The sequence below is a fragment of the Benincasa hispida genome, chromosome 12 (genome assembly GCF_009727055.1).
Source record: "Benincasa hispida cultivar B227 chromosome 12, ASM972705v1, whole genome shotgun sequence".
NCBI lineage: Eukaryota > Viridiplantae > Streptophyta > Magnoliopsida > Cucurbitales > Cucurbitaceae > Benincasa > Benincasa hispida.
The window spans coordinates 79,229,662-79,240,800 of NC_052360.1; the positions used below are offsets into that span (position 1 = coordinate 79,229,662).

General features: G+C 32.8%; 2 protein-coding genes across 2 annotated transcripts; one reads left to right on the forward strand and one right to left on the reverse strand.

Moving 5' to 3' along the window:
* The first annotated feature begins 705 nt into the window (after positions 1–705).
* On the forward strand, positions 706–3,715 carry LOC120092800. Its single transcript, XM_039051002.1, has 4 exons — positions 706–975; positions 2,853–2,949; positions 3,141–3,195; positions 3,292–3,715. The coding sequence occupies exons 1-4, from the start codon at positions 835–837 to the stop codon at positions 3,482–3,484; spliced, it is 486 nt and encodes a 161-aa protein (XP_038906930.1). The 5' UTR covers positions 706–834; the 3' UTR covers positions 3,485–3,715.
* Positions 3,716–7,124: 3,409 nt separating this feature from the next.
* On the reverse strand, positions 7,125–10,603 carry LOC120092729 (NADH dehydrogenase [ubiquinone] 1 alpha subcomplex assembly factor 3-like). The gene is made up of 5 exons (XM_039050891.1): positions 10,378–10,603; positions 10,174–10,290; positions 10,054–10,088; positions 8,664–8,764; positions 7,125–7,487 (listed from the first exon to the last, which is right to left on the reverse strand). Exons 1-5 carry the CDS (start codon positions 10,551–10,553, stop codon positions 7,401–7,403), a joined length of 516 nt encoding a protein of 171 aa, XP_038906819.1. The 5' UTR covers positions 10,554–10,603; the 3' UTR covers positions 7,125–7,400.
* Between the last annotated feature and the right edge of the window lie 536 nt (positions 10,604–11,139).

Genomic DNA, 11,139 nt, shown 5'->3' on the forward strand with positions numbered 1-11,139 from the left:
AATCTTTAGAGCTTTAGTGTCTTCTGATCTTCAAAGCTTTGATATGTCTTTTGATTTTTTAGTGTCTTCTGATCTTCAAAGCTTTGGAGGAATTATGTTCTTCAAATCCTTGGAGCTTCAGACTTTAGATCTTAAGAGAGCTTTTGCTTTCAATTCCTCCAACCTCCTCCTCCAAATGAAGAGATAAGACCTCTATTTAGAGAGGTTTCTCATGGGCCTTACATAGGCTTGGACCTAATTACTTTATTGGGTCCAAATTGGGTTTTAACTAAAGTTGGGTTTGGGCTCATTTGTTGTTGGGCCGAAATACTAGGCTTGAACTTAATCTTTAATTTAACCCAATATTTTACCATGGGTTTGAATTGGGTTGGGGCCGAACGACTTTAATTATTCGACCCAATCCAACTTATAATTTTTCCAATAGGCTCGGGCTTTCATTGATGATGTGACAACTCGTGATTCGCCGAAATTTCTCATTCAACAAATATCTTTATAGATTAAATGCAAAATTTAGAAAGTTAGGATTAAACTTATAATTTAATCTAAATTATGTCAGAATTGGTCTGGTTCTTATTTAATTTCAGATTAAATCATTATAAATTGTAAATTTCAATAACTAAGTAAATAATTAGAGCTAATAAACTCACATGGGCAAACTATAGGTTAGGGAGTAATGTGTTATTAAATAAAAATTTTAACATTTCTTATTTTAATTTAGCATTTTTCATGTTCGGAAGCCAGTCACCGCCAAAAAACAAAACGGAGCCTCCTCTCTTGTTCGCGTTTTTGCCGGAACGGCAAAACTGAGCGACGGAGGTCGTCGGCCGGTTCTGGATGGCGGCGGGAACAACGCCGATTGTTCTTCCAGCCGTTCAATTGAAAGCCACAGACTCAAATGGCGTAACTCCTCCTCGGAACTCAACCCCTCTTCCTCGTCTATCAATTCCAAAGCCTTCTTGGATCGTCAGAACTGAGGTAATTCGCTTACCTAAACTTCAATTCCTATCGTTTTGCTCAGTGAGAAAAAGCTTTGGAATGTGAAAATAATTTGCCCCATTTGGCTGGATTGTTCACTTTTTTAACTAATCCCTGTTGTTGTGTCTTTCGTTTATCTCAAGCCCTTTTTTGTTCTCTGTTCTTGTATTCTCTTCATGTTTAGCTTTATCTTAATGTATGAAGGACATTTCTTAACTGTAATTCATGTCCCCAATGTTAATACTCTTGCTCAGATCCTTACCCTTCATGGGGCAATCATTTTAGCTCTTAATTGAAGTTTGGGTGTTCTTTCTGCAGAAAGCACTTCAAATTGTGCTTCTGTTTAGTCTAATGATGAGGAATATGACTATAGCTGCTATTTGACTGAGTGTGAAAGAGCAATCCTTGGTTAATTTACCAAGTACTGTTTGAGATTAGAGGTCTATAAGGGAATTTATGTATTGATATCACTATGATCGTTATTGATTGTAACTTCAATTGTATTTCCATTATTCACCTACGAATTGTTTGTTCTGAAGACTCTTGAAACCACATAGTATCTAATTTATTCTTCAGTGAAACTTATTTCTGCTTCCCTTTTGCTCATTTTATGGTGCTGATTTCAATGATATGCTTGATAGAAATGTTATTGTAAGTTTGAAATTAGGCCATGCTTGATAACTAGTTGGTTTTTTATTTTTTGAAAATTAAGTTTATGAACACTACTTCCACCCATATTTCTATGTTTTGCTCTCCACTTTCTACTGATGTTTTGAAAAATCAAGCCAAGTATTGAAAATTTTTTAAAAAAATATTTTCAAAAACTTGTTTTTATTTTTGGAATTTGACTTGAGTTCAAGTGTTCCTCTAAGAAATGTGAAAACTATAATTGAAAAATTGGGACGAAACAAGCAAAATAGGAAACAAAAAAGGAAATCATTATCACTAGGGCCTTAATAATTGGTTAGGATATTGGGTTATAAATAAAGGGGGTGGGGATTAAGAAGGTAGGCATTTGGTGAGTGAATTAGAATTTGAAAGATATCTCAAGAGGGAGGGTCCAAGTACCTAGAAATAAGGGAGTTATATTGTAATTTCCATTATCTTTTATATCTCAATGGGTTATATCAATACATTTTCAAGTAATTTTCCTATTGATATTAATGCTTTTACTACATGGGTTCTGTTTTGTGTGCTTGGCTTTCATATGGTAGGAAATGTTTTTGTCCGGGTATTAAGAAGAATTAAGTGGGGATATTTTGTGGCTATAGATGATTTAGCGTAATTTTCTTTTGTTTCCTGTACTCGTGATTATTAGATGTATCGGTTTTGATACTTCTATTGTACTTTTATTTAGTTCTCAAGTTTGCTTTGCTAATGCGAACGTGATTTACCTAATCAAACCAAGTGACAGTTATACCTTAACAAAGGATTAAGGCATGCTTGGGAGTGATTTTTGCCATTGCTAAAATCACTTCCATTTTAATAGGGTTATGTTTGGCAATGTTGTGGACGTCATTTTCGAAATATCCTAAATCACTTTTACGTTAGTCACTTGGGAGGTGATTTTGGCTCAAGTGATTAACCAAGAATTATTTAAGAAAGTAACCATTTTTTAAAATGGGGAACTTTACTAATTCTATGATTCCGCAATTACTTTTAGAACCAACCATTATATATTAATCATTCAACATCACCTTTGGTTATTTAAAATCTACATTTTATAATGTAAAACCAAATATTAATGATTTATCATTAAACACCTTCTAATGATGTATCATTTTTTGCTAAAATCACTGGTTCAAAAGTCACTTCCAAATATGGCCTTATATATGTTTTCATAGTCATTCTCATGGTAATGTTTTCTCTTTCTCCAGTCAAATGTTAGGAGAGAAAAAAGAAAGAAGCCAGATCCACCTTGTGTGATATGCAATGGAAGTGGAAGAGTTGACTGTCACCATTGTTGTGGAAGAGGTCTCTCTTTTTCCTCTCTCTCTCACAAATCCCTCCATTACATAGCTAATTAGGACCTTTTACATCAGAAATTTTGGGTTCAGAGCTTATAATCTCGTTTAAGTAACTGGCAGTTATTCCACCAGAAATTTTGAATTGAATTTATTTGTTCATTCCCTTTTAAGTAACATGTCCTTATGCTCTGAAAATAGGGAGGACAAATTTTGTTCACCTAGAAATGCTTCCAAAAGGGAAATGGCCAAGATGGTATGACTGTTTGTGATATTTCCTTTCTGCACTGATAACTTCGTAAATGTTCTCTCTTTTCACATCACCAAAACTAGCCCTCAATTACTATTGCAGGTGCAGGACTTGTGGTGGGAGCGGTCTCGGCTACTGCTCCCGTTGCCTCGGGACAGGAGAGTATCGATATATAATGGGGTTCCAATTCATGAAGATGGAGAACAATGAAACTCAGGATCTTAAGAAGTATGAGGATCAAGTAAAGCAACATCCCAGAAGCGCAGATTCTCTTCTAAATGATGAGGAGAGTTGAGTTCAGAGCCAGAAATTTAAGAGAAGTTTACAATGGTGTAACAATAAAATACTAATTCAAACTGATGATTTCTTTTTAGAATAAAAAATGTTGTAATATAATTGGGGGATATGATACATTTTCGCCCCTATTTTAGAATGATTTTCGAGTTAATAATATTGTAATTGGCAAGATGTGTTGTGACTCAAATCCATTTTTTACCGTTATATGGAAAATGCCAATTCTGAAATATTTTTCTTGTAATTTCTTTTAGTATAATAGGAGTAGAAGATTCAAATCACATGCTTCTTAGTTGTGAAAACATACTTCAAGATAACAATTCATGTCATAAGATAATTAAGTGGTAAATTTGTCACTTTGTAATTCAATTCATTATGATTGTCGCAACAACAATTAGATGGTATTCACTAATTTTACCCAAGGTCTGAAATATCAACGTCGATGAGGTCCGATTTTATAAAAATATTGATATCAATGAAAATTTTGGGAAACTTTATGAAAATTAATGGAAATTGTTATAATAAATTAATGAAATTTGATTGTGACCGAATTAAAATATGATTGACCATTTTAATCGTCATCTCTATAAAGTAAAAAATATCATAGCATTACATTGACAAGACATAACATGATAAAAATTGAAAAATTATAACATTAAACATAAGAGGGATGTAAAAAGCATAGCATTAAACATAGCACAACATAATAGGAAAAAAAAAAATAGAAAACTCCAGAAGTAAATAGAGTTTGATAGAAAATGAGGGGAATATTAAAGAACTCACATCAATTCAAGTTTGAGATGAAATTATGTGAAAATTCAATAGAAAAAATTTGAATGAAAATATGAGGTTTCTTGAAAGTAAAATTTTTTTAAAGAAATTTTTACATATAGAAAAAATATCAAACTATTTATATAAATAGCAAAAAACACATTGATAAACACTGAAAAACTTCTATCAACATCTATCACATAGTATCAATGATAGACTTCTATCAGTTTATATCACCTAATAGACACCGATATACTTTTATCCGTCTCTATCAAAGAAGATTAAATTTTTCTATTTCTGGAAATAGTTTCCCATTTTTTCTATTTTTGAAAATCCCCCAATTTTTATAGTAAAAGAGAAAAAACTTCCATTGAGCTAGCATAGTTAATTGCTAAAAAAAATAGCAATGGAAATTTCAAAAAATATGGGGAAAATAGAAATTTCCCTCTATTGAAATTTCGAGCCTATCAAAATCTTAAGCTATGATTTTACCAATCAATTTAATCGTACCACATTTTGCCTTATTATTATTATGATTATTATATTTTTTTAGTTTAACATTTCAAGTGGGGGAATTCAAATAACTATCCTTTTGGTTAAAAATACATGTCTTAACTTCTAGAGGTGATCATTGGTTGGTCAGGGTCGATATTTTACCATAGAGTGAAACTTTCGATCTTTAATGGAGTGATCGACAGTTAATAAATGTTGATTGATTAATTTAATTAAAGAGTTTGGTTAATTAATCTCATATCATTTGAGCGTTTAACCTGTAGGTCCATAATATCCTCTTTCCAGCTCAATAAGGGTTTAATGAGAATCAATTAATTTTGGATTAATTTGAATTGTTCAAATTAATTAAAGGAAATTAATTGTATGAGATACAATTAATATAATATATGTGGATACATTATATTATAAAGTTTAATGAGAGATGAATATTTGAATATGATTCAAATATTTACTCATATAAAAACTATATGTTAGAATTAATATGGATATAATTCATATTAGAACTATATAATTTGATGAGAGAGATTATTATTTGAATATGATTCAAATATTAATTATATGAATGAGATTTATATAAAAACTATAGATTAAAATTAATATACATATGATTCATATTAAAACTATTGATTATATGAGAGAATATAAACTATAGTTTATATAAACTATAGGTTGTATATTATATATGATATAATGTATAGTTGGTTTTTAATTATATTAATGTAAATAAAAAGTAAAATAACTCCCAAAGGTAGTTATTTTACATGTTGAGAGGATAACTCCCTCATCCCTCGTATAGAAAGGTTCTTGGTAGAGAATTTGAGGTGGTTGATATCCATATGTGAAATTGATCTATGAAATAGATCTCTCTACCTCATCTTCCTTCCTCTGTAACAGTTCCTCTCAAATACTTTCTCAATTCTCTTACCAAAATCATAGGCACACTTACTACTCTGTTGTTATTCTCACCTTGAGAATAGCAAGGTAACTTTTGTGGTAGTGTCCAAGGAGCATTGTTTAGCTGTGTCGTGGGGATTTGTTCATGATGAAGAAGATTCTCACTAGTTGTGACCACCAGAGAGGAATACACGAAGATTGTGTATCTTCAAGGGTATGTACACTATGTACCTTTTTTCTCTGTAATTATACGTAGTAAAGCATGTCTTAGATTGAATGTTGTTTATCCTCTTAGTTCTCTGTTTTTCTTTTATTGAGTTTCCAAAGAAAATTTTTAGACACAAACGATCGTTCACTTCCACTGTGGGAATTCGATTCCCTTTAGTTACTATATATTTATATATATAATCAATTAGTTGATCGATTTTCGATTGCCCCTAACACTTCTCCAACCGATTGACATTTGATCAATTGATTCTATTTGTTGGCTTGATTTTCCGGTCCGTCATCCTCACCCCTATTAACTTCCCACATTTCAAGTGAACAACTTAATCTTATTCTTTCTATATATAGGTCTTGTTTGATAATCACTTTAAGCTTATAAATACTATTTGCACCTATAATTTTTTTTATTTGATTATCTATCTTTATGAAAACTCAAACCGCACTTAGAATTTAAATGTATTTTTAAGAAGCTTACTAAAGTGTTATGAGGTAACCAGCATAATTTCTATAAACATATAACAAAAATAAAATAGCTGCTAAATGGTGCCTCTTGTTCTTAGAGAACTCTTTGAAATTTAAAAATTCTACATAGGTAGTTATCATTATGTTTGAACATATCAGATCAAAGCTACTTTAACATTTTCACTTATCTCAATCACCACTAGGCCATAGGTGTTACACTTCGTACCATACATTAGACTCTCAAGTCTCATATGAACTTCTCCACTCTAAATCAGATTTTGAGAGACAAAAAAGAAAAAGAAAAATCAAATTATTAAATTTTTGACCTAAGAGCTTGAAGTCATGATTTTGAAAGATACGAAACATCTCAAATCTTAAAAGCTAGGGCCAGCACTTGGAGTATCTACACCCGAATTGTCTGTCATAGGTGAAGTCTTTCTTTCACGACAGAAAGCACCCTTTTCTCTCTGTGATGTGTGATGTATGATGATGAAAGTTGTGTGCAAAATTTCTTCTTCAGATATGATTGCCAAATTTCAAAGCTTGTGCACACTTCAATGAATTTCATAGACAACTCATCTCACCCTATAACATATTTAGGTGTCAAAAAATATTGTAGGATATTAAATCCTATGTGTGGTTATCATGAATTGAACTCATTCCCTTCAAGTTACTAATTAAACTCATGACAGTTAACCGTGATGGTTAACAGAAAGTGGTTCCTGATCATTTTATCTTGGAAAATGGCTCTTTCAAATGAATTCCATTGTACTATGTTTGGGAATGATTTTGGTAGGGTTAAAATCACTTTTGCTATTTTAACAAAAGCTTTTGGCAACAAAAGCTTATTGCCAAAATTCTTGATGGCAGGTTTTGACCATAACAGTATATCTACACAGCAAAAAGGACCAAGTGACTAAGTACTTGCAGTCAGTCTACAAATGAGTAATGATCAAAGCGCTTAGGAATACTTGTAAGATTTGAAAGATAGAAGAATCCTGCAATTGGAGAGGCATCCATAAGAATGGCCGAGTCTGGCTCTGGACGGTGGGTCATGAAGAAACTCCGTAAGGCAGAAGTGCTGCAGCTACAATTCTACCTTCCTCATTTAGGATATTATATGTTGATGCCGCATTTCTCTGCAAATAACAAAGGCTTTGTTAGTTTAGTGAGCGATAATACGCCAACTTTGCTCAACTGATTTAAACATATACTCTCGACAAAAAAGTTTGAAGTTAATCGAGAAGTACTACTTGGGTATTTGGCATTATCCAAACAGGTAGTACAAAAAGAGAAGGCCTATTTTCCGAGTGCATATTTTCGACACGAGGATTCCCTTGCAAGAAGACAAGCGCAGATAACTACTTGGTCTACAGTCAGATAACCAACCAATTGGCCATCATGTCAAAAACTAGTTAAATTTAGATAAAATGAATCCATTTGAGATTCCAACCAGCCAACAGATTAAACTAGTTTCTTTCTTGGAGCAAAAGTAATCTAATCTGGGTTCTAAAGATAGCTCTTGAACAGTTGAACTTAACTCCATTATTAATATCACCTACGAAATAAATCACTCTATTTCCAATAAGTCCGAAACTAGCACTATTACAGTACCCAGCAGCAGTTGCTTTGCTACAAACCATGTGGTTTTTTAATATCTTAGATAGCTAAAAAGTCTTTAGAACCCATCTGATCAAGTGATTGTAAGGAAAAGAGGATATTACTGGCATCGGTGACACATTAGTTTTTCTTATCACAAACTAGACATTACAGTAACCTACTACAATCTCTTTTGACTAGGCTACTATGGTTGGTGGATGTTTTCCCACCTATTTTCTTATCCTATACAAAGAATATACTGTTTCCCACCAATTAGTCACAGACCCGTAAGATAGTTCGGTATCTTGGTCTTCAGTTGTATGAAAAATAATTATCTTAGGCCCATTTGGTAACTATTTGTCTTTTGTTTTTTGTTTTTAAAAATTAAGTCCATAAACACTCCTCACCACCACTAAATTTTTTTATTTGTTATCTACTTTTTATTAATGTTTTAAAAAACCAAGCCAAATTTTGAAAACTAAAAAAAGTAGTTTTTAGAAAGTTGTTTATCTTTTTAGAATTTGGCTAAAAGTTCAACTATTGTACCCAAAAAAAGATGCAAATTATTGCAATAAATTGAGAGAAAATAGGCATAATTTTTAAAATAGAAATCCAAGAACGAAACCATTAACCAAACAAGGCCTTAGTTATCGGATAATATAGATCAAGATAGATCCAATTATAAAACAAACGTCGTAGTTTAAAACCATAAGTACCGTGTCTACAGCTTCCAACTTCATGCCAGTGGAACGAATGAACTGCCTCAATTCAGGATTTACTGGTTCAGTATATCTTCCACAGCCAAGTATTAGAATTTCTGACATTCACGAAAATAAACAAGCTTTCAAATGAAGAAAAGTAATCCGTTGACAGTAGAAATCAAATTAAAAAATAAATAAATAAATAAATAAAAAGCTTGCACAGAGCAACATATGAACAGTACACGTCACTAAGATGATGATGGCAGTGATGAAAAATAAACAGAACATCTGGTTTACAGGCCAGCTTCTGCATACAATTTCAAAGTGAGGTAATATCTCATGTCAGATTCTAGAAGAATGCCTATGAAAGGAAGCCATCGACCACATTACCAGAAAAGTACAACACATGTGTCATCCTCAAGATAACTGATTTTGATATATCTCAGAATCAGAGAAAGAATAAAGAAGCAAGAACTTAGGGCTTTGGTAATCCATTCAATAGTTGAGAAATGCAAATCTTCCACATATTCAAGAAGTATAATGTCACTCCACTCTAATTACGCTATTCCTTCCCTTTTTCAATAACAAATTTACAAATTTTGGATTCATTCTCCCATCTCTATAATAGATTACAAACCCCTTCCATCTAACTATTTTGCATCACAGTAATATTGGCTAACTGATCCAGTTGATATAACAACATCAGCTAGCTGATGCAACTATCTCATTTGTTCCTCTTCCCTCTTCTCAAGCAATCAAAATATATGGAGGGTAGACTTGCCTATCAGATTCCTTGGTACATGCTTCAAATTCTCCAAAATTTAAACCTTTAAACAGAAAAACCAAGACATAGTTGTAGGATACTTCAATGAAATAAATAAGCCAACATGCACATATCTCACAACACATACCCTCCACCAATAAGTCAGAGGCGCAAATCCTACTCCACACGTTGAAAATATTAAAAGAAAAGGAAATAAATGATAGTCTCCCTCATGCTTCAGGCATAGAAAAACCAAACCAAGAACCTTGCTCGTCCAAAGATAAAAAAAAAATATATATAGTATTTGAGGCTAACTTGCATTAACTAATCTTACGAACAACCCATCTGATCCTACAACATTTGGCTGTCAAGGAAACTCCTAGATATTAAATCCTAGAAGGTGGTCACCATGGATTAACTCACTCCCAAGTCCCTTATCAAACTCATGACCCTTATTGATCACAAAATATATATACACACACATATATATAAGAACCAATAAATTGAAACTCGAGAAAAATAGCTCAAGAGAAAACATTTCAATAGAAACGTGAATCTAGGTAACTTCGGACATTCATATCTAAACTATTTCAACATGTCCAATAATTCAATCCTTTTACTAAACAAAACAACAGACTTTACCTGGAATGGGCCGCACAATCTGGAAGATAGACAAGCTGCAAAAAAAAACATTTCAATTACCAAAAATAACTAAGGAAGTAAATGAAGTATTGTAAATTAAGGAAGATACAAAAAGCAAACCTCTCAGGCGTAATTTCCGAAAATTTCTTAGGACTCCAAGACATCAACAAATTCCCAACGCATAGCAAGCTCCCCTCATAATCCACCCCGTTCACAGTGAACCCCGTCTCAGTATACCTTAAATGCCCGCATAAAAGAATCGACGATATCAAATTGAGGAAAGAAATCGATGCAAAAGACGAAAATGAGAAGTTAGGGCTGTACCGTTGAAAGCGAAGCTGATCTTCGGGAACATTGTCGATGAGATTGATCTGATCGTAAAGTGAAAATGCGCGTCTCAACGACGGCAGAGGCTGGCTGAGACCGGGCCTCCGGCGATCGTTTCTAAGGCTTCTAATTAGATTCGGCAGCGTCGCCACCGCTTTCTGTCTTGCCGCCATTTTCCTCGGGCACTCTTCTCCGTCCCGGAGTTTACACCTTTTTTCATTTTAGTCTCAAATCCTTTTTTCTTTTTTAGTTTTCTGTTTAGGACATAACTTTGCTATAATTGCATTTGTGACCCTCGTGGCCTGGTAAGTCAGCCTTAAATGGCCCGTTGTCGCCGGATCAGCTCATTTGTTGGATTTGATTATTTTAAATGGCAAAACTGAAAATTAGATAGAACAGTGACAAATGAGGATTCTTTGGATATATAGTGTTAGGTATTATATTAAATTTATCTTTATCCATCAGTTTATCCTTTTAGGTCCATTGGTGATTTAAGATATAGTAAAAGCCAAAAATAATATGATTAATGGCAAATGTTCAACCACGTGGGTGACATTTTGATAATATCTTATTTGCCCTTAGTTGGTTCGTATGCCCTGAATATTAAATACAGTGTAAATATAGAGTTTGAACTGAGATATAAATATAGTGTAAGTGAAAAACTTGATTAATAACTAGGATATAAATACAGTGTAATTGAATAGCTTGATTAATAACCAAATTAATTAAATTGTAATCTAATATATTCGATTTCAAAAT